The 24,121-nt window shown below is 38.0% G+C and overlaps 1 protein-coding gene across 6 annotated transcripts in view; it reads left to right on the forward strand.

Moving 5' to 3' along the window:
- Window positions 1–24,121, forward strand: part of GPLD1 (glycosylphosphatidylinositol specific phospholipase D1) — an 87,983-nt gene that overhangs the window by 40,455 nt on the left and 23,407 nt on the right. For 4 of the 6 annotated variants that reach the window (XM_060307971.1, XM_060307969.1, XM_060307970.1 and 1 more), the window contains 10 exons: window positions 7,407–7,485; window positions 10,575–10,672; window positions 11,166–11,276; window positions 12,061–12,109; window positions 12,750–12,804; window positions 18,112–18,219; window positions 18,443–18,470; window positions 18,574–18,713; window positions 21,668–21,733; window positions 23,560–23,683. In XM_060307971.1, coding sequence (XP_060163954.1) covers window positions 7,407–7,485; window positions 10,575–10,672; window positions 11,166–11,276; window positions 12,061–12,109; window positions 12,750–12,804; window positions 18,112–18,219; window positions 18,443–18,470; window positions 18,574–18,713; window positions 21,668–21,733; window positions 23,560–23,683 — 858 coding nt within the window. The remainder of the gene's footprint in view (window positions 1–7,406; window positions 7,486–10,574; window positions 10,673–11,165; window positions 11,277–12,060; window positions 12,110–12,749; window positions 12,805–18,111; window positions 18,220–18,442; window positions 18,471–18,573; window positions 18,714–21,667; window positions 21,734–23,559; window positions 23,684–24,121) is intronic. The other 2 variants (XM_060307972.1, XM_030881281.2) reach the window with 1 other exon arrangement.

Genomic DNA, 24,121 nt, shown 5'->3' on the forward strand with positions numbered 1-24,121 from the left:
CATACTTCCCCTCAGCATTGGTCCTAATCCAAATACTGATGTCATCATTGGAAATGTCCTGAGGATACACACCTCCCCCTTTTAACTTATGAAGACAGATAGGGATTACTTTTACCTTTTATCTTGTTGTCAAAAATTCCTTTTCAAGGATTGGTGATCTATTTTATATCTCCATATGTGGGAATCTTTGGAGTTTCTCTTTCTCCCTACTAAAACCTGCTCTTTGGTGACTGCTGGACTCATTGGTCCCAGTTTGGTGAAAGGATAGAGAGGGAGGTTACCCAAAGGATGCCAGACAGACCCCCACAGGCTGGCGGTATCTCAGCAAGCCCTGCACATTCGGGGTCTGAGTTTTGTTGGTTCTGGGATTATCATTTGCTGATACATCCAGAGGTGACTACATTTTAATGACTTTGACTTACCCTAATCAAGTTAATAAGAGACTAATGCATAAAGCTGAGAAAACCAACTTACTAAGTTATAAGAACTGTAAGGACCAAGTGTACCTCACATGGTGTCATTATTGCCCTGATTTTATTCTCTTTCTGCAACAATAAACAGAATGTGGTATGTTAACCAGGAACCAAAACAATGGTATTTGGTTGGTTGCTGTCCTCTCTTTGCTTTGCTCCTCCCTCACTGCCCATAGAATAGATTTCGTCTTTTCTGATTATAAAATTAATAGAAACTCATTGTAAAAAAAAAAAAAAAAACTTAGAAATAACCAATGTTAACATTTTGCTTTAAATCATGCCAGGCATTTTCTCTGCATTTATTAGCACTTTCTCTCTTTTTTTTAAGTTACGCATTATTTTGTAAACTTGCCTTTTTTGTCATTTACCATATCAGAGATATAGTCATATATCTGTTCTTGTCCATATCAATAGACATCTTCAGAATAATTTTAAACCATTACATATTTTCTGTACCATAATTCATTTAACCAGTTCCTTATGTTAACTTTTTATTTTGAAATAATTTAAAACTGATAGAAAAGTTGAAAAAATTAGACAAATAATTCTTGTATGCCTTTTACCCAATTTCCCCAGTTGTCGATAACTTATCCTTTTTGCCTTTTGAGCCTCTGTATACGTATTGATTTTCCCCTGAGCCATTTGAGAGTTAGTTGCTGACGTGGTAATCATTACCCTTCAACACACCCTTGTGTACAGTAGTTCCCCTCATCCTCGGGGGATACATCCCAAGACCTTCAGTGGATTCCTGAAACCATGGATAGTACCGAACCTCATATATACTGTATTTTCCTATACATATGTTCATACTTAGGATAAAGCTTAATTTATGAATTAGGCACAGTAAGAGAAACAACAATGACTGATGATAAAGTAGAACAATTAAAACAATATACTATAATAAAATTATGTGAATATGGTCTATCAAAGTATTGTACACATTTAATGTCTTTTCCATTTTATCTAAGCACTTAATCACACACTGTGGCTGTAACTTTTACAGTTTGAGGTGCAGCAGCAAAATTAGCACAATTTTCCTTCTTCACAATTTCATGGCTAGAAGGTTTGTTCTTACTGTACAGTAGTTCTTCCTGTATATCTTACTGTATATCAAACTCATCATACACTTTTTTCCCTTATTAAGTCTACAGTGTTCACCTTTTCACTTAAAGGAAGCACTTTACAGCTTCTCTTCAGCATATCCAAATTGCCAGCATCATCATTCTTGTGCTTTGGGGCCATTATTGAGAAAGATAAGAGCTACTTGAACCCAAGCACTGTGCTACCTTGATAGTAGATCTAATAGTGGAGACAAATGGGCAGGATACACTGGACAAAGGGATGATTCACGTTCCAGGCAGACAGAGCAGGATGGCTCGAGATTTCATCATGATACTCAGAATGGCGCCCAATTTTAAGACTATGAATTTTTTATTTCTGGAATTTTCCATTTAATATTTTTGAACCATGGGTAACTGAAACCAAGGAAGGCAAAACCATGGATAAGGAGGGACTATATTTCCTAAAAACAAGGACACCATGTATATACATATACATATATATAACTACTATATGTATCTATATAACTACAGTATAATAATCACAATCAGGAAATCAACATTGAAATAACACTATCACCCAATCCTCAGGCTCTTACAAATTTCACCAGTTGTCTCAATATACTTTATGGTTCCAGGAGCATGTGTTTAGTTGTCTGATCTCCTCCAACATTTAACAGTTCCTCAGGCCTACCTTGTCTTTATTGTCCTCAGTAGTTTGAAAAAGTACAGTCTAGTAACTCCGTAGAATGCACCTTCATTTGGTTTTGTCTGATGGTTCCTCATGTTTAGATTCTCCTGCAGGTTATTTTTGGGCAGAAATATTATAGACCATTGAAGTGATGCTGTATTCTTCTCATTGCCTCTTACCAGAAGGCACATGATGTCAACTTGTACCATTTCTGAACTTTTATTTCAGCTATTGTATTTTTCAGTTCTATAATTTCCATTCAGTTCTTCTTTATATCTTCTATTTCTTTGACTCTGTTTGTTTCAACTGTGTTCGTAATTGTTCACTGAAGCATTTTTATGATGGCTGCTTTAAAATATTTGGCAGATAATTCAAAACATTCTGCCATCTCAATGCTGGCATCTACTGATTATCTCTTCATTCCTTTTGACATCTTTCTAGTTCTTGGTATGATGAGTGAACTTTGATTGAAACCTGGACATTTTAGGTATTAGGTTATGAGACTCTGGATCTTATTTAAACTTCCTCTTTTAGTTGTCTTCTTCTGATACCAGTCAGGTCGGGGAAAGGGTTGGGGACACTGCCTCCTAGCTGCCAGCTGGGGTTAGAATTCAAGGCTCCCCACTGGGCCTGCCCTGATGCCTCTCTGGCCAGGAGGGGTAGGAGTGCCTAATTGCCACTCCTCACCATTGCCTCTACTGATGTCAGAAGGCAGAGGTGGCCTCTTATTGCTGGCTGGAGGTGGATGTTCTGACTTCCCCTGGGCTTCTTCTGACACTGCCCCCCTCCCCAGTGGGGATGGGGAGAGATTCCTTGTTACTGCCAGTTGGGATTGGATGCCTAGGCTCTCCTCATGGTCTCACTGACATCAAAGGGTAGGGGGCAGGATGGGAGGGATGAAAGTCCTGGCTCCCTCCTTAGCCTTTTCTGATACCACTGAAGTTGGGGCACTGGGGCACCTTACTGCAGCCTGGTGAGGGGACAAGTCTAGGCTCCCCACTAGACCTTAGCTGGTGGTGAGGAAGGGTGGGACCACAGGTTTTTCTGTGATGTTTACCTGGAGTAGAAAGGTTATTGTGTGGAAGTCCTCTGTCTTGCTAGGCTGTCCATTTCCTGGTTCTGTGGCTAGAGAGAGCAGGCTTTTGTTGTGGCATTGTTTTGTTCTGTCTCTACCCATTGGAGTTTCTTGGTGGCTGGCTTTTCCATTATCCAGTTTGGGATATATGAAGTAAAAAGAAAATCCACAGAACTCACCACAGTGTTATTCTTCAGGTCCTGAGTTTCTTAGCCAATCTGCATACTTATCTCCACCTTTAGTCATCTTATATTCGTTTTGTATACAATGCCCAGGGTTTGAGTTTTATTTAGCAAGAATAGGGAAAAGTACACCCACTTCTGGAAGCAGAAGTCCTATTGATGTTAATTTTATCTCTTGGTTAAGATGGTGTCTGCCGCATTTTTATATTGGAAAGTTAATAAATATTTTCTACTTTTTAAATTAATTAGTAAGTAAATATTTTGTGAGGAGATATATTGAAGTAATGTAAATATCCTGTTTCTCCTCAAACTTTTTAGCATCCATTGCTTATTCTTGCCTGAAATAATTTTGGTGGTTGCCAAATTGTTTATCTGATTCCATCATTCCTTCTACATTTATTAGTTAGCATTCTGCTGTAAGGTAGAGCTTTTCCTTATTCCCCATTTATCTATTTCTTTATATTAGTATACAGTCATGGATTCCTATTTTATTCAGTGGTTTATATCACATTACTAACATTATTTATCTTGATGCTCAAACTGTCCCAGATTTCACTTGAAGTTGACTTTTGTGTCTGTCTCTTTACCTATTTAAAACCCTGAGTTCACACAAAAACATCTCCAGTTCCAACCCATCAGCACAGGATTTATTCTAGCTTTCTCCATGTGTGTATCTGTAGCTCCTTTCTCCAACAGTGAGAAACCTGGCCTCCATCATCCTCAATATATATTCTTACACGCTAGATCTCCTTGTATGTGATCCATTACCTGGCAAATCCCTTCAGCCCTGGCCCTGCTAGTCGAATCCCCTTGGCCCAGAAACAAATAAAAAAAAAGAAGGAAAAGACAGGGAAGATATACATGACCAAGAAAGGGTTAATATCCTTAATTGTTCATGTATTTCATTGAAATTTCTTTATATTCAGATTTGGAAATGGATTCACTTTTATGGTCCATTTTTTAAAATTATTTTTTCATTTTTGCCAATTTCATATGTGAAAACGGTATTTTGTTATTGGTTTAATAGACATTTAAACGATTGATTTACTATTAATGAGGTTAAATATATTTCAAGTGTCTATTGACTATTTCTATCGCCTCTTCTGTGAATTGCCTATGTCTTTTTTTTCCATAAATTTATTTTATTTTTGGCTGCTTTGGGTCTTCGTTGCTGCGTGCGAGCTTTCTCTAATTGGGGCGAGCGGGGGCTGTTCTTCATGGCGGTGCGCGGGCTTCTCACTGCGGTGGCTTCTCTGTTTCGGAGCATGGACTCTAGGCATGTGGGCTTCAGTAGTTGCGGTACATGGGCTTAGTTTGCTCCACAGCATGTGGGATCTTCCAGGACCAGGGCTCAAACCCATGTCGCCTGCATTGGCAGGAGGATTCTTAACCACTGCGCCACCAGGGAAGCCCTTCCCTGTGTATTTTGCTCATTTTTCTATTATGATACTAATCTTGATGTGGAGAATGGCTTATTTATTAAAGATAGTAGCCTGTCATGTGTCAAGTGATTCTTGTGGTTATTTATTTTTCTCTTAAATTTGTTTCTGATGCTTTTAACCATGCAGAAACATTTAAATTTTTGTGTAGTTAAGTGCATCATCTTTCGTGGTTTCTGCCTGTATGTTTTCCTTAGAAATATCATTCCCACTCTGAGATTAAACAAATATTCACTTAAGATGTGTCTTGTTAATTTCATGGCTCTATTTTTGACGTTTAACTCTCTAATTCATCTTGTATCATTTTGACATAAAGCATGATACTGATCCAGTGACCTGTTGTTGGTAATGTCAACTTCAAGTCAGCGTCACCTAGGCTAAGTATGGATTCCCTGCAAAAATGAAATACTCATTGCCGTGGGATTGTGCTAACACAATTGTTGATTACTCCGTCCTTTATTCATCTCTATCATGCATTAAATTATTATCTATGCTTGAGTCTGTTTCTTTACTCTTCTGTTTCATTGATCTGTCTCTTTTGGTTCTGATATCATACTGTTTTAATTTCTGTAGCTTAAAAATACATTTTTATATCTGAAGGATACCTCCTCCCTCTGTACTTTTTTTCCCCCTAGCAGTTTCTTGACTATTTTTCTGACACCTTTACTTTTAAAATTTTACTTTAGAATTATTTTTCCCTGTTAAATGACACAGCCTCACTGGGAGATGCAGATTCAACAAGTCTTAATGCATATAAAGTGAAAAACAGTGGCTGGAAGGTAAATATTCAATAAGGTTAATTATTACTTTTAAGTGGCAAAAGTCCAACTCCAGCTATCTTTAGAAAAGAAGGAGACTTTATGGGTTCATGTAACTGATAGACCTGAGAAAGAGCTGGACCCAAGAGGTCTAGATGTTGCTCTCTCTTCTAGTGGAAGACACTGGCCATCCAGGACTCAACCTCTAAGTTTAAAATCCCCGATGAGAGGAAGGTATCTTCCCCACAGCTCTAGCTGAGAAGTCTTGGGGAAAGTTCTAGCTGAACTAGCTTCCATCAAATGTGCAGCTCTGAGCCAAGCACTGTAGTGGGAGTGGATATGCTGGCCTTGTACCCCTATGGTCAGCCTTACTGATCAGTATGGAAGAGATTCTATCTTTAGAAGACCGGGGATGAGACACTGCTTGAAAAAGCAAAAACAAAAAGTAGATGATACTATATTTCCTTATGTTTTAAGTTCTTTGAGGTACTTCTTTGTTGCTTTCATATATAGCCTATGTTATTAGTAAGTCCCTACTGAAAAATTAAAAAGTTGGAGTGCCAGACTTCTACTTTGCCCATGGTGTCAGAGTTCATTTGCAGATCATGGAAACCCCTCTGGCTAGCGTATGCTGAGAGGGGCATAAGACCATGTATTAGGGGATTCAGTGCTGATAAACTGTGAGAAATGGAGGAGCGAGCTCTAAGCTGAGTGTCCAGAATGGATTCCCAGGAAAACACGCAGAACTGGCCTGCCAGGACCACCATGCAATCAGACAGCCACTGTCCCATTCACTAGCTCCACATCCAGCTGTCTCCTGTGTGGTTTGGAAAGGAAGAAGCCACCACCTTGACTGTTGGCTCTGGGGTCTCATCACCTCAGCCACCCTCCGTACAAGTAAAATAGATGCCCTGCACTCTGCCTGTGATCACCTGGGCCCCCTCCACCTTTGCTGAGGAAAGGCCAAGCACTTCCTTGCTGGCTGAAGGAGCAAAAGAGGGAGAAGTGGGCTCCTCAGTAGAGGCTGGGAAATGTACTCTTCATTTTCTAGACTCTGGCGTGCATCTGGGTACAGCCATAAAGGGGGTCGGAATGGGATGGAGTGAGCCAGGCCACCAAGGAAGAATGCTGAAAAGAACACCTCTACCACTGACTTGTACATCATTTTAATGGGGGAAAGGATATTTTTTAACTCTCCAAAAGCTTATAATCTTAACCTTTAACTTATAAAGGATATAATCTTACTCTAAAGCACAGGTAGCAACTCTAAACATATGTGTGTGTGTGTGTATATATATATATATATATATATACATACACATATATATGTACATATGTCTGTATTTTTCTCATTTCACTGATTGTCACTAGATTGTTGAAAATTTTACCACACACCAGTTCTGGGTCAGTGAAATAGCCTTGGGGAAATCCTGCTCTAGTGGGTGGACAGAAGAAGTGAAAGGAGATAAAATTCAAACAGGTGATTTTTGCTACTACTTAATCAGCCTGTCTGCTTTTGGTAGGAAAGAACTTGAAGTTCTACGTGGCAGGGTGCTGTTTGGATTATACATGAATTTTTATAATTTCTTTGTTTACGCCTTCCTTCCTTCCATCACCCGCTTCCCCGCCATCACATTGTTCTAACTTCCCAAACTTGGAGATTGACTGGGCCTGCTTTTCCCAGACTGTTGACGCTTGCCCTCTAATCTCTATATTTTCCTGCTCCCCAGCTGTTACTTGAACACCAGGATGCATATCAGGCTGGAACCGTGTTTCCTGATGCCTTTTACCCCAGAATCTGCGGAAGAGGTAAGCGAAAGATTTATAGACCAAATGGTGTCACTTTTCCTTGGGTGATAGCAATAGCTAGGACTCAAAAAAATATAAAATAACACATTATATTTTCTACTATTGTTGATCAATGACTTAGGTGCATTTTCCATTTAACCAAAGCTTACCTGCTTAAGCATAGAAATTCTGAAAGCTTTATTCTAAGCACCCTGACTTGCTTTCCTGCTTCATGGCAGTAAGAGAAAACATTTTGAAAGAAATCAAAAGGTCTGAGTTTTTGTTCCTTCTATGTTGTCTGTTAGCATGTGACCTTGAAAAAGTCACTTCCATGCTGAGTCTCAGTTTCCACATCTAAACACAGTAATATCTAGTTAATTACTATTTAATTAATAGTAATAATTAATGCCTGCTTTGCAGCTTTACTGAATTGCTGTTGCCATTAATGCATGTTATTTTGTCAAGTCTTATGCAAATCCAAGGTAATGTTATTAGTGAACCGGGTTTATGAGTTGTTTCAGTCTGGGCCCCTGGAGGCATAGAAGAGATACTCAAACTGAATAATCTGAGGGGAGTTTTATAAGGGAACAGTTTACAAAGGTGTGGACAGGACACAAGAAAATTGCAGGGCATAGTGCAGGGGAGGGGACAGACACAGCTGCGGGGAGAGGGTCACTTGATGGGGCCAGACCTTGAGTCAGGGACGCAGCCAGCCCCCTGTGACCCCACAGAAGGGGAGCTGGGAGAGTGAATACCCCACCTTCTCTCTCCTCCTTTTCTCTGATCTCCTGTCAGTTCTCCCCATTGGCCAAAACCAGCCCACCTCAAGCCAGAGGACAAAGTATTCAGTTGAAGCAGGTCACCTCAGAGGAACAGTGCAGGAGGGAGAAGGACGGAAAGTGAGTCTGGGGGGACCAATGAAAGACATCCAGTACATTGGGTTGCCACATAAACCATTTTTGGAGTCTTAGGGTCATCAGCCATTATCTCATTTTTTTTTCCAGTACAGTGATACATTTAAAGTCAATGAAATGTTTACAGCTGCTCACGCCTCTAGTTACGATCCCAGATAACTCAGCTTTTGTGTTTCTCTATTTGTACGTTTTTTTTCCTGTTTCCCTCTTAGTCTGTTCACTATCCTTTCTCTATCCTATTATTATATTTTGCCTGCTTGTTGTAGTTCTTTCTAATAATAGGATAACCTATAACTTCTAATTTAGCATTTCCCAAACTGTATTTAGGAGGCTTTAATGTCTCTTGATATTTTTAACAGCTTCTTGATATCTTGCACAGAAAAAGAAAGAAGTAAAAATGATTTTTTTGTCAATTAAATTTGAGATACTTTTGCTTACCATATGCCCTTTTTAGAGACCAAAAAACCCCAACACAATAATAAAGGTTCTGAGAAGAGTGTAAGAGGAATGCAAACTCCAGCATTTTCTCTCTTTTTTTTTTTTTTAAATACATCAGTAGATAAGATATACCCTTTTATCTGTTATAAAGATTGGGACCAGTATGTGACTGAAGTGAAAAGGTCAATTAGAATTACAAAACATGTACCATTACATGGAATTTCACCCAGACTCCTCCTAGATTTTCTCAGTTTTTCTAAATCTTATCTTTCTCTCATACGTATCTACTTCAACAGTTTTTTCTTCTTTGGTGATTCACTTTTATTGCATCTTTCGAAAGGACTTAAATTTCTTAGATACTTAGTTGCCAAAGAAGCCACTTTTTGAACTCATATTTCATCAGTTTACCTAATTAAATTCTATCATCATAGTTACAAGGACAATTGACTTAATAAACAGGATTAGAAACAGACATGGCTGACCTACCATAAACTGTAACAGAGCCATGGGGACCGAGATGCTTGGGCCTATGCACAGTGGCCTGCTAGTTGCCAGCATCCAGCAGTCCTGGGATGTGGCTTTCTTTTGCTTCCAGTCCATATGATTTACAGAGGGAACAAGGAGCTTCGGTTAATCCAGCAATTTGGTTAAATGAAGTTTTGTCAAAAGAGCTACTGGTATACTTAATTCTGGATTTTTGCTGTATTCTGTAGAATAGGAATGGTAAGTTTATCTCTAGGAAAACTGTTGGAGAAAATCAGATTGCTTAGTTACAACTTCTTTGAAAATCATCTTCAGAGAGACCAGTGATTTAAAACTGGTTAGTAGGTCTTTGTTGGTTATTTATATATATATATATATATATATAATATATATATATATATAAAATAGTGTATATCTGTTAATCCCAAACTCCTAAATTATCCCCCTCCCTCCCTTTTCCTTTTGTAACCATAAGTTTGTTTTCTATGTCTGTGGGTCTATTTCTGTTTTGTAAATAAGTTTATTTGTATCAAGCACAGGGGACTATATAACCTATAATGGAAAACAATCTGAAAAAGATGTATATGTATAACTGAATTACTTTGCTGTATACCTGAAGCTAACACAACATTGTAAATCAACTATACTTCAATTAAACAAAACCCGATTAGGTTATTTTTAGTTTCACAACGGTATAAAAAAGTTGACCTGAGAGATCTGAGTGGAGTTTTGCTTTTGATTGCCGCTGTGACACGTGACACTCCCTGAAGAATCTGGCACTTGAAGGTTTTGAGTAGATGTCAGTTCCTGTCTTTTTCACCCCTCCTGTGGGAATAAAGAGGCATATGAGACACCCCATTTAAAAATATTATAAACTCAAATGCTTGAAAGCCTTTGGAGTATCTACTTTTGTCTTTTGTGCTGTTAGGGAGGCTGACTGTGATGGAAAAGAAGATTGAAAAAAAACCCCAAAACCTAAAAAAAAAAAAAAAAAAAAGGTTAACTTATCTCCTTAGCTTTAAGGCACAGAACTTAAATACTTCCAGCTTTTCTTGCAGCCCAGCTGTTTCCAGATGCTATGAGCAGTTAAGGCTCCTTTTTCTTTTGACTGGCCCTTCTGTTCTAGAGGCTTCCTTGGAACATTGACTCAGGAAAATAAGAGGCTTGGAGGGAAGGCGAAGGGACGCAGTAACACATCAGGTGGTGGTGGAAGATTTGATTGAGAATGTCCAACTTTTTAAGGAGGAATTCTGAGGGTTGCTTTTGTTTTGTCAGGACAATTTCATGAAGTGTCAGAAAGTACTCACTGGACTCCATTTCTTAATGCAAGCATTCATTATATCCGGGAGAACTACCCCCTTCCCTGGGATAAGGTAGGCACAGCCTCTAAGCCTAAAGATACTCAGTTCCTGCCAAGTACTCTTTCTGCTCCTACATTAACCCCATTTGTGACCCGCAACCCCACCCCAGACTCTGTGAGGGCTGCTCACCGTCGTGCCTGCAGTGCCAAACACAGCATGTGGGACATAGTAAATGGCTAGTTAATACCTGAATAAATGATGGGTTTGTGTTTTGAAATTTATACCTTCAATTTTATCTGCAATAAATGATGTTTTAAAAATTTGGGCTATGTCACTTGGTCATTTTGTTCTAATAGTAAATTAATCTGAAAGCAGTTCCAAGGCACTCGAAAACATTTTTAAAAGTCCTTTGTGTTTTTTGGGAAACTACAATATACCTGTCTCTGATTTTTTTGTTAAGTCTCGATGGAAATGAATTCATCTGTATTAATCCTTTAATAAGATTTTTATAAAATAACCCCCCCCCCACACACACACACACAACTCTAATTTGCTCATTTGGCAGGACACAGAGAAACTGGTAGCTTTCTTGTTTGGAATTACCTCTCACATGGTGGCAGATGTCAGCTGGCATAGCCTGGGTATTGAACAAGGATTCCTTAGGACAATGGGAGCCGTGAGTACATATCTTCAGGTTTTAATGGCTTTATGGGAGTGATACTGTCATACCCAAGATCCAAAACTGACCCTCTTAGGAAAAGGAAAACTTTAGGTTATTCAGATTCACATGGAAACAAGACTTTGCCCAACGCGGTATTTGTTAGATTTCCATCTTTCCTGTTCATTCCTCTTACTCTTCTTGCTTCCCGGGTAAATTCATCCACGTGGGCAGAATGACCAATGTGCACTGAAAACAGCAATGGATGTGATATTCTGTTTTAGTCACAAACCATATTTGAAAAATTGTATGTTTTATTCAAGCTGTACCTCTTAACAAAGGTATAAATACCTACTACTTGGTTCTACCGTTTTTAAAAGTAAGTTCACATGTTTTTGTTTTCTTTCCTTCTTACTTTTCTATATGAGGATGCCGTATCACCACTAAAAATTGTGATCTTACCTGGTGACTTAGCTTCTGAAAGTCCCCTCTGGTCATTCATTGATATTAATACCGTTCTGTACCAACTTTAAACTTGCACTTAGTAGAGATTTTCCATGCATCCTGTTCGATGCAAATGTCTGCAGTAGCTTTATCTGTCTCAAGATATTAAGTATACAACTCAGCTGCCAATATCATTTTTTAACAAATAAAGCAATAAAATTAAATGTTTCTTTGAAAAGCGAGTCCATCACTAGGCATTCTCAACAATCATTGGGTTAGACTGTCACCTCTTCGCGACTCACTTCATTGTGGGCTTTAATTTGTGAGATATAACAAATGGGTCTCTTTTTTTCCTCAGATTGATTTTCACGGCTCCTATTCTGAGGCACATCCGGCTGGTGATTTCGGTACTGTTTATTTACATTTACCAGATTTTCTTTTGTGCTAGTTATATTTCACTTGCAGTCACTATTGTACCTTAAATGTGTATTTTTAAAAATCTCTTGCCACTAGCTTTCTACTTTAATATTGCAGTTTGGAGTACAGTAACACCTCATTTCATATAGAGATATACTTCTGTAAAGTTGCATGTTTTTTTCGGTAAAAAAAACCCATTACGTTTTATCATTTATTTGCGTCATTATTTTAGAAAAGCGTTGCTTTTTAAATTGGATTTAAATTCATTGCCTAGTGTCTCCTAATACTTTAGCTTTAAATTGGTAAACTCCATCTTTTTTTTCCTATAGTAAATTACCTTTAAATATACAAAGTATTGGTGAGTGGTGTTTACTTACAAAGAACCCTTATGGTCCTTCTTAAAGTAAAAAACCTTTTGGTTATATGGGTGACTCTTTCTTAATTCATGTGTTTCACTAAAATTTTAAAAGATCACTTTTTCTTAAAGACGTGCTTATACCTAAAACAATGAATGGGAACCTATAACAATGTGAAGAACTAATAATCTGGATTGTGCAAACTTGTGTTCAAAGAAGCATGCTATGTGTTGTCACTAACTCACCAGATGCAAATATTTTTCTCATATCATAGGAGGAGATGTGTTGAGCCAGTTTGAGTTTAATTTTAATTACCTCTCACGGCACTGGTAAGAGCAATGTACATTTAAATGTGTGATACCAAATGGCAGTTAGGAGCTTGACTATTTTTTCCTTAGGAAATATAACTTGCAATGTAATTAGGAGCCTTCTGCATTCGTAAATTTTGAAAAGTAAAACTAAAGATTAGAATAGCCTAAGTAGATTCTTTTAAAAATTTGTGAATTAGGCCAAACATATAAAATAATGTATTTTTATAAATAAAAAAATTAGATGATGCACACTGTGTGGCTGCCACCTAGCTTAAGAAGTAGAGCATTGCTGGTCTCTAGAAGCTCCAAGTCCTTCCCGCTCTATCACATCACCTTTTCTCCCACCAGATGTAATCACTACCCTAGATTTTCTTAATCATTTTCTTAATCAACTTAAGTTGCTTTTCTCTATAGTTTTACTACATGTAGCTATATCCATATGCAAAATATTATATGGGTTTTCATTTTAGATAAATAGAATTACACAGCATGTATTTTGCTTAAAATTAAATTTAAATTTAATGTAATTAAACGTAAAAATGTTTTTGCTTAAAATTATTTCTCTGACATTTAATCATATCGATATGTTCGGCTGTAGTTCCTTGATTTTCACTACTATATGGTCCTCCATTGAGTGGATATACCAAAATGACTTCATTCTAATATTGATGGATGTGTAAGTAGTGTAAAGTGTTTTTGCTTTACACATAGTGTTGCCATGTACTTTTTTGCACATGTATTTTTGCACCAGAGGGGAATGTCTTTCAAGCAAGTGGCACCAGAAGTGGAATTGCTGGGCTGTAGGGCTTATGCGTGTTTAACTTAAGTAAATAATCCCAGACTGTCATTCAAAATGGTCTTCCCAATTTGTACTCCCATCAGCTTTGTTCTGCTTCTTGTGTGTTCTCCAATACTTGGTATTGTCCAGCTTTAAAACTGTTCTAACCTGTTTGGTGTGTAATGGTATCACCTTAAAGTTTTAATTTGCATTTCCCAGACTACTAATGAAGTTGAATATTCTTTTGTATTTTATCGATTGTTTGTATTTCATTTTAAGTGAAAACATTTTGTTTGGTTTTTAGCCTATTTTTCTGTTGGGTTGTTCTTTTTATTTCTGAGTATTCTCTGTATATTCTGGTTTCTAATCTTTGTCCATTTATCATTTATTTGTTATAAATATCTTTTTATAGTTTGTGGCATGTCTTTTTACTTACGGTGTATCTTGATAAACAGAATTTGTTAATTTTAATGTAGTTGAATATATCAATCCTTTCTTTTGTAATTTGTACTTTTGATGTCTTATTTAAGAAATCCTTCCCTACCTTGAGGGAATGAGGTTATTCTCCTACGTAGCCTTCTAAATCATTTATAGTTTCATTTCTTAACTTTATATCTTTAATTTACCTGGAGTTAATTTTTTGTATATTCTGTGACAGAAATTTTACTTTTTTCCTGTAGAGATAACCGATTGTCTCAGAACCATTTATCAATAGTCTGCCCTTCCTCACTGATCCGTAATGCCCTCTATGACATAAATTAAAATTCCGTACATATGTGGGTCAGTTTCTGGGCTTTCTATCATGTTCTGTTGGTCTAATTGACTTTCCCTGAGCAATACTGATTTTTTAAAATTACAACAGCTTTAATACATTTTGACATCTATTAGGGCTGATTTCCCAACCTGTCCTTTTTCTTCAAATGTATCTTGTCCCTTCTCTTGCCTTGGCTCTTGGTAGGATCAAGTTGCCAAGTTCCAAGAAAAATCTTGTTGGAATTTTGTTTAGAATTCTATTGACTCTAGAGATGAATTGGAAGAGAATTAACAATTTTGCAATATTGAGTCTTCTTATCCAAAAATATGCTATGTTTTATTTAAGTTGTCTTTAATGACTCTAAAATTTTATAAGTTTTTCCATCGAGGTCTTACACATTTTATTAGACTTAGTACCATAAATGGTAACTTTTGGAAACAATTGTATTTTCTAATTGATTGCTGGTGTATAGAAATGTAAGTGACTTTCTAATTTTGTTTTTGTATCTAGCAACATTTCTTAGCTATCTTATTCTAATTATCAGGAGATTCTTTTGAATTGACTCACAATTCATAATCTACAAATTGTAACAATTTTTTGAAATTCATTTATTTATTTTTGGCTGTGTTGGGTCTTCGTGGCTTTTGCTTTTCCTTTTCAGTCTTTATACCCATAATTTCTTTCTTGCTGTATCATATTGGCTAGTATTTCCAGTACAATAGAAGTGGTGATATTGAGCATACTTTTCTTGTTCTTTATTGTAAAGAAAATGCTTTCAATGTTTCATCAAGTTTGCTCTAGATTTTTGGGAGTATCCTTTATCAAATTAAGGAAGTTTCCTTCTATTTCAAGTTTGTTAGTAGTTTTTATTATAAATTAATTTCATGTGTATTGAACTCTTATTCTTCATCTGTTGAGATAGTTATTTGTTAATCTGTTAATATAGTAAATTATACTAATCTATTTGCAAGTATTAAATCAACTTTACCTCCTGGCACAAAGCCAATTTTGCAAAGCTATATCATCTTTTTTTATATTTGCTTCATCTCTTCTTGATGTTTAGGGTTTTTCCATCTATTTTTATGAGTTAGTTTGTACTGTAATTTTCCTTTCTTCTATCTGTGCTTGGTTTTGGTATTAAAGTCATCCTGGCTTCATGAAATCAGGTGGGGAGTATGCCTTCCTTTGCTATTTTCTGGAAGTCTGTGTAAGATTATAACTTTGATTTCTTGAATGTTTGGTAGAACTTGTCTGTAAAGCTATCTAGGCCTGATGTTTTAAAAAGTAGGGACTCTTAAGAAACTTTTTAAATGGTTTTAGGACTGTACAGTTTTTCAGTTTCTTCTTAAAGAGTTTTATATTTTTCTAGGACTTTTCCATTTTGTCTAAGTGTTTAAACATTTTGGCATAAGGTAGTTCATAATGTCTTATGCTTTTTTCTTGTTTTATTTGTACCTATGTTCCTTTGTTATCCATAATGTTTTTTATCCTGCCTTCTCTTATATTTTTAAACAATTAATCATGTCTAATATTTTTAGTTTTATTATTAAAAAAATAAACTTTTGGCTTTGTTGATCCTCTTTACTATATGTTCTTTTTCTCTTTCATTATTTTTTCTCATATTTATTTTCTTCCTTCTACTTTTCTTCGGTTCCTGTGAAATTTGAGTCTTGATTTTAAGGTCTAGCATATGATCAATTTTTATCAATTTTCCATCTGTACTTGAAAAGAATGTTAATTCTCCAATTTTTGATTTAATGTTATATATATACTTATTAGCTCAAGCTTATTAAATGTACTGCTCAAATCAGAAGATTTGTAAGCTATAATTAAGATAGTCTTACTATTTTTATCTGGTTGGTCTAACAATTACTGAGAAATTTGTTTAAAAATCTCCCCCTGTGATGGTTGAATTTTTCAGTTTCTCCTTGTAGTTAGTTTGCCATACATGTGTTTGAAGATATGTTGTTAAGTATATTCGAGTTTTAAAGTCTTATATTTTTCTAGTGAATTGAACTTTTTATCTGGTGATTCTTTATATCTCACAATGCTTATTGTCTTCAAGTCCACTTTACCAGATATTACTGTAATTACTTTTTGTTGTTTGTTTTTTCTTCATATGTTTACTAAGCAGTCAGGTGACATAACTCTAACCCTCAGTCCTAGCCTCAGCCCCTGACCATGGAGAGCTGAGAGTTGGGAGGAGTGCTTACAGAACAAAGAGGAAGTAGAGCTGGGGGCTTGGCAAGTTGCCCATTCCCATCCCTGGTCCATCTACCTTAGAGCGAAGGGAGGCCCAGAACCAACAGGTCACTCCCAGATCAGATGAGGCCAGCTGGGCTTTGGATGTCCCAGGAAGAGGTGGTGGTAGCAGTGACATGAGGTTTCTCTAACTCTCCACACAAGGTCATCTGCACTGGATTAGACGTCCATTTCAAATTGTGCGCCATCAGGGATCTTGTCTTCTTTTGGTTATATTCACTGGTGCTTGAATTACTCGAGGCTTGCATTAGAGTTGTATTTCTCCAGAGAAGGTTTGTCTTGCCTTCTGCATGCTACCTCAAGGCACCACCTGGGACCACATTAAGTTACTTTCAACCCTTGAAGTTCTTCTGACCACACAGCTGGCATGAATGAAAGACAAAACATTTGTGGGGCTGGGTAGTTGTTACCGGTTCTCAGGGGAGATATTTTCCCCTCTCTCTATCCTTTGCCAAGATGAAGATAGGCAGGTTTCTTTGCTGTCCTTGTTGGTATGTTGAGTTTATTTCTAGCTAATATTTGTGCAGAAGGTATAGCCTTTAATGAGGAGTCTCCTCTGAGATGGCCCACTTTTGGTATTTGGTGGTTCCTATACTTTATCTCCTGTCTCCTGCATACCACACAGCCATCAAACAAACAAAACAAAACAAAAAACTCCTAGGTTCCCAGGTTTAGCAGATGTCTCCAGGGCAAAAGCTGGCTTCCCACATGCTTACCTCCCAAAGTTTCCAGTTTCAATTTGTTTTTGGCTTTTGGAAAAATTTCACTTTCTTGTTAGCTTGGTGATTCATCTAAACAAATATTTTTGTTATTTTGTCTAGCGTTTTAAGCTATGTTTATGGGGAGGACCATTCTGGTGCGCTTGTGAAGTAAAAAATGGAAATCTCAATAGATTCCTTCTTATAAATACACTAAAATCAGGTTTTATTGGTTGTGATTTCTGTCTGGTATATTCTAAGGTTTTTTTTAAATAAAGATAAAAGATAACAGTATAAATCTAATTTTTAAAATGCTGCTCTTCTTCCAACTGAAATAACTAATATCTGTGAACCAAAAGATTGACTTAGAATTCTCTTTTACTACCTTCCACTATGTACTCTGAAAGTAGGATGTTGGGGTAAGGAGCCATTTTTGGTGTTTTTAAAACAATGATTCTTGAGAGTAATTCAACTCAAGAGAATAAAAATACTTTATATTGCTCCTTGAACTCTGAATTCACAAAACTAAACATTCTTTTTATATTTTATAGTTACTTATCTTTGTATAAATATTGGATTAGGGTACCAGTTTGCTCTGCAGCATTGGACAAATTATCAAACTTTTCTGTGCCTTAGTTTCCTGTATGTGAAGTAGGACTATGATAGCACTAACCACTCGGGGTTGTTGGTAGGATTAAATAGATAATGAATGTAAAGCCCTTTGCATGGTGTCTGGCACATAATAATCCTGGAATAACTGGTAGCTGCTACTGCTGCTGTTATTATCTTCAACTTCAGAATCAAAACAACTCTTATTCTAATGCTTTTCTCAGGTATGTGCCTGTTGACGATCTCCTGGAAATTTATAAGAAACTCTATGGCCGAGAAGTCATCACCAAAAATGCCATTGTTGACTGTTCATACCTCCAGTTCTTGGAAATGTAAGTGTAACTAGAGGAATATTTGCAGTCGATTTTATTGTGACTTCCTTAACTTTCCAATGTTTTAGTTTTCTGAGAATGGATATTGGATTTATGGATTTTGCTTGTTCAAAGGCAGTTGCTTGATAGTGGATACATGTTGCTGGAGTCTTATCTTCATTAATTTGCCTCATTTCTTTGTGGAAACCACAGCTCATGGTCAAAATTATTGCTTATGTTGCAGGTATGGTGAGATGTTAGCTGCTTCCAAGGTAAAGGCGTTTATTCTTCAAAATCTTAAAGTGTTATAAAGATACCATGAGAAGCACTTGATTCATTTATTTATTGACTTATTTTTCTTTCTCTGTGCCATAGCTTTATCCCACTTATTCTAGAAAGTCCCCATTTTTGGTGGAACAATTTCAAGAATACTTCCTAGGAGGACTGGATGATATGGCATTTTGGTCCACTAATATTTACCGTCTAACAAGTTTCATGTTAAAGAATGGGACCAGGTGAATTCTTACTCTATTTCTCCTTCCAATCACTCCCTGCTTTGCTACCCTGTCCCCAACATAACTCTCAGGTTTTTCAATTGATCAAATGAAGAACAAGTAAGTCTCATGAAGTGCTATCCTCTCCTAATCAAGAAGGAAAAGAATGGGACTTCCCTGGTGATCCAATGGTTAAGACTCTGTGCTTCCACTGCAGGGAGCATGGGTTCGATCCCTGGTTGGGGAAGTTCTACATGCCACGTGGCGTAGCCAAAAAAAAAAAGAAAAGAAGGAAAAGAATGGAAACTGTTCTCTCAAAACTCCAACTAGCTCCCATCTGTTTAAGTTTGCTGATGTCTCTCCTGTCTTAGGGATGAAGAGGTAGATATTGCAAGGTTTGTGGTCTGGGAGAAATGGCTCAGGTGGGAAGGAATCTGCTTCCACAGCTGGACTGCATCTGTTTCTTTTGGGAGACCCCATGCTGTGGGCTGGGGTGTCCACCTCCCCAGGCTCCAGCAGTGGATGTGGCCATCCTCCTCTCCACCCGATTGAGCTCTCAGGGCTCTAGGGTTTAAAAGTTTACTTCACCTAACCCCCGCACTCCAAAATGAAATTGGAAATGAATGCATTCATAAAGCTCAGGCTTCTGTTGGAATTTGACATCTAGCCCAGATGGGACAGTTGCTCAACCTCCAGCTCTTCTGTTCCTCCCCAGCACACCTAGGAGGAGCGTCCATCAGAGACTCAGATGGCGTGTAGAAGAGGGTAGACTGGTCTTGTCCCCAGATCCAGCTGTAGTAGACATTTCGGCTCTCACAGAATCTGTTCATGGCCCGAGGGAGCCAAGGTTCTCTCAGAACCCATGTCCGACCCTACCGCTGAGGATGCAGCCCCTCCCTCCCACGCTGTTGAACTGAGCAGGGTAGGGATGGGTCTGGATAGGGACCCCTGGAGGCAGCACCTGCTGCAGGGAAAGGGCAGGGTGGGAAGCTGAAGCAGCAGTGGGCAGGGAGAAAGAGGGTTCTGTGGCAGGAGCTGCACTGGGGTGGCTATTCTGGGTGAGGATCATAGGAGGGTTGGGCTTTTTAAGTTCAGGGGCCTGTATGAGCACAGCTCCAGAACGGTGTACACTGCATGATGGTCCTTTGCCCTTAAAACATTTGCTAGTATTCAAAGAATGTTAACCATAATTATATATTATATTTTATATTATATACACAACATATGTATATATATGTGTGTATATGTATATACAACACAATTATATATATTGTGTTGATTTGAAACAAAATTCCCTTTGATAAATTCAACCTTAGCCTTGCTTCTAAGACTCGGCAAGTAACAGTGTGGCAGATGGAAACCATCCGATATGAATAGCACTTTTAATAGTGAAAATTAACCTTCATTGAAATCCCAAGCTCTTTTATGGCTGTGGGTGTTTCGGTCCATGTGTGTTGTAGAGAGGATGAACTTTGGAATTTAAGAGACGTGTCACTGTCTATTGAGCTATCCCAAGCAAATTGTTAAATCTCTCCAAGTCTTAGTTTCCTCATGCATGAACTGTAGGCAGTAATAATTCTATCTTTCTCATAGGGCCTTGTGAGGAGTAAATGAGATCACTCATGTAAAGGGTTTAGCCTACAGTAAGCACTTGATAAATGTGGGCTACTAGTAGTAGTGTTAGAAAAAAGTTAAATTTATATTGGAGGGATTCATAACACATGGCCATGTTAGAGTGAATGACCTACATTTATTTGTTTTATAAAGTCCAAGTGTATTGATCCTTAAATTGGAAAAACAATTTTGGTGTTTGTCTTTGGCTCAGTTGTCCAACATAGTTAAGGAAAGTTCTGTAGCTGGACCTTATTCTTTAATTAGGAGGAGATAACTGAGAAAAAAACAGATTTCTTGTCTCTTGATCTGTCTTAATTTATCAAGGCAGAAAATTCCATGAATTGATTGTATCTTTACAGACATTTGCAAAGAAAGATTCATCAGAATTTATGCAACTTTATGGGAAATATGGAGAATGCTCCAAAGAAAGACAATGCAAACTCATGACAGAAAGAAAAGCATATGTATTTTCACATTATAACCACTTCTTAACTTACTGATAACGTGATCTTCCAAAGCAAATTTGTGTTACTTGAAACTCATAGTATATTTTCCTAAAGAAACAGTGAAATAATGGTAGTTATGTTCCCAGCCAGAACTCTACTTAACTCAAAAAGTATTTGTAATTGTCGTGCTAACCTTGTAAGGCTGCCGTCTAAATCCCGGTGGTGCAGAAAAGAGAATTTGAGGAAAAACCTTTTCCTCAGCTTAAAGCTGTGGCCCTAAGAAAGATTTTGATGGGAAAAGTTTGCCTTCAGCATCTTTCACCTCTTTTCTGAATTCCTTTTCCAGCAACCAGTCCTTTTGCCCCAGGCTCATACTTCCTTCATAGCTGCCCTGAAACTCCCTCAGTGACCTCCAAAGCTTCCTCTCCTTCAGAAGAGTCTTCATTCTGGAAGAGACTCTTACAGTGTAACCTTTTCACTTGTAGAAAGGGATACTTAGTTACCTATTATTAGTTTATAAGTTTTTGTTTTTAAAGAAATGAGAATGAAAAATCAAAACATTGAGCATAGATGGGCAAAAGGTAGCACAGTTGGGAATCAGTTTCTTTCTGTCTGTAACTCTGAGACGGTTCACGTCAGCAGGGAGAACTCAGCAGGTGGAAACGGGAGGGAAGGGGAAGGCCGTGAGTCTAGGGTGACCAGCCGTGTGGCGCTGCCTGGGTTATCGTAATAGCACCTGCATATCCACCCTCATTAAGTAGGACTCAGGCCCTTTACCAGTCCTGCCTGGCTAAGTCATAAAACCACTGCATGAAGACTTTTGGAGGTGGTTTGAAATGTTACACTGATTCTCAGAAAAATTCATGCTTGAAAAGAAGGTAGAAAACTGCCTAACTCATTTGACTATTTCCCCAGTAACTGCAACCTACCTGAGAACCCTCTGTTTATCGCATGTGGCAGCCAGAAAAACCATACCCACAGGTAAGTGGATTCCAAAATGGCTCATAGAAAAAGAACATCTCACTCGCTCAGAGGGGTGCTCAGTAGACTCTGAAAGCATGGGCTTTGTAGACAGAGGTTCAAATTCCAGGGCTGCCATTTATAGCTGTGTGAGTTTTAAACAAGTTGCCTAATTATTTTTGAGCTGCAGCTTTCTCCTTTGGCAAACTGGAATAAATGCATATCCTACTCCCAGAATTATGGTGTGGATTATGTGCGAGAATGGATGTAGAGCAATTAGCACATTAGTAAGTTGCTCATTAACTGGTAAATGAGAGTTAATAGTATTATTATTATTACCATCATTATTGTCATTATTCATAAAGTTTGGCCCAATTCCACCCTGAAAAAGTAATTATCAACAAGACAGGGTGGGGAGAAGTCCTCTCAGTTTCTGAGGAAGAGGGCCAGAGGGTCTGCTTTGTATTCTAGGGGGTGGTGTTCCCTGCTGGACTCAGGTACCAACCACCAACCATTCATTCATGCATTTAATAACTATATTAATCCTAATAAATATTATTCCTAATAATACAATAAAGCAGTACAAGTTATAAAATAATATTTCCTCATCATTATGTGCCAGGAACTAGTTCAGGCATTTAGAGACCTCATTGTGAACAAGACAGAAACAGTCTCTGCTCTCAGAGGATGGCGGGTGGATGGGCGCTGTAAATACCCTTGAGTATTAGGAAGGACAAGTGTTGGGTGCTCAGGATGTACCACAAAGTGTCCTAACTCAGTCACAGGAGACTTCCTGTGAAGAACTGATGCTTCAACCAAGATATTTAGAGTGAGCAAGAGTCCGATACTCAAAAAGAGGGCATTGCAATGAAAGATGCTAAGGTGAGGGCTTCCCTGGTGGCGCAGTGGTTGAGCGTCCGCCTGCCGATGCAGGGGACACGGGTTCGTGCCCCGGTCCGGGAAGATCCCACATGCCGTGGAGCGGCTGGGCCCGTGAGCCATGGCCGCTGAGCCTGCGCGTCCGGAGCCTGTGCTCTGCAACGGGAGAGGCCACAAGTGAGAGGCCCGTGTACCGCAAAAAAAAAAAAAAAAAAAAAAAAAAGGATGGCTATTAATAAAAAAAAAAGATTAAAAAAAAAAAGCTAAGGTGAGAGAGAGTTCAGAGCTTCCAAAGAATTGAAAATGTGCAAAAAGTGTTCAGGTAAGCCCTCACTTTTTAATTTATGTGATTAGGTAAGTTTTGTTTTAATTAAATTGAACGCCTTCAGGTTGGGTTTGCAAGCTCTAGATTGTCGGGATCCCTACACTGGCTGGTATCTTACGCGGGCCTCCTTTGTTTATTTGTTGCCCAGCTTCCACTGTAAGCATTTCGGAAACCTGCCTGGCTTCTTTAGGCATCTGATTGGTAGACTGGTTAAAACATGAATTTGAAAATGTATTTTTATTGTATAATTAATTCTTGCATGTCTTTAAGGATAAATCAGTCTACCTGCATACTGCTTTCCCGAACAGCTATGACCTTTTCTTGGCCATTTGTATGAAATGTTGACTTTTGATTTTTTTTTTTTTTTAATCTGGAAGGAATTCAAACTTATACACCTATAGAACTTACGTTTGTAAGGACAGGCTTTTTCAACCTTGGAAATGTGTTTATTAAAAGATGTTGTGGAATCTCCTATAAAAGGTTTTCTAAAATTTTTTTTGTGTTGCTGTTCCTTCAACTTGCAGATGTTAAAATTTTATGGCCTTTTAACCTGTGATTAACTTGACTATAGTTTTCAACTCAGTTATTCAGGGGGAGTTGCTATTTCCTCAGTCTTAACCAGTTTATTCCTCTCTCTTTCCAGCAGCTCAAAAGTACAGAAAAGTGTTTTTCATAGAAACGTGACTGCAGCCCTAACTAAAGATATTGGAAAAAATATAAACTATACCAAACGAGGAGCGTTCTTTAGTGTGGATTCCTGGACTGTGGTAAGAATTTTTGGCTTTTAATGGAGAGATAGGCACCTGCCGCTTCCTGTGATACCACGTTTTGTAGAGTCGCTGGTTGTTTAATCGTTCATTGAAAGTCACCTGGGCATGAGCCAGGCTCGCAAGTATCCTTGGCCTCCAAGTCTGGCTTGTTCCAGAAACATCCTATGATGAGAGTCTGGACCTCAGTGGCCTTTGGCAAGCCAGGTGGAGCCCAAGGTGGCCGTGGGGCCAGTTCTGCTCTGTCCTTAGGCAAAGTGTGTCAGCAATATTGTAGGCTCACTGTGCAAGGCCCGACACCAAGGGGACACCACTGCATGTGAAGTTCCTCCATGAGATCATCTTAAGTGTCATTCCACCAGGGAGATAGAAGATGAAAGGGAAATAGCCTCTGACATTTAGAAAATTTCAGTCTAATAGGGGAGATAAATACAAAAA

This window comes from Globicephala melas, chromosome 11 (assembly GCF_963455315.2).
Source record: "Globicephala melas chromosome 11, mGloMel1.2, whole genome shotgun sequence".
Taxonomy (NCBI): domain Eukaryota; kingdom Metazoa; phylum Chordata; class Mammalia; order Artiodactyla; family Delphinidae; genus Globicephala; species Globicephala melas.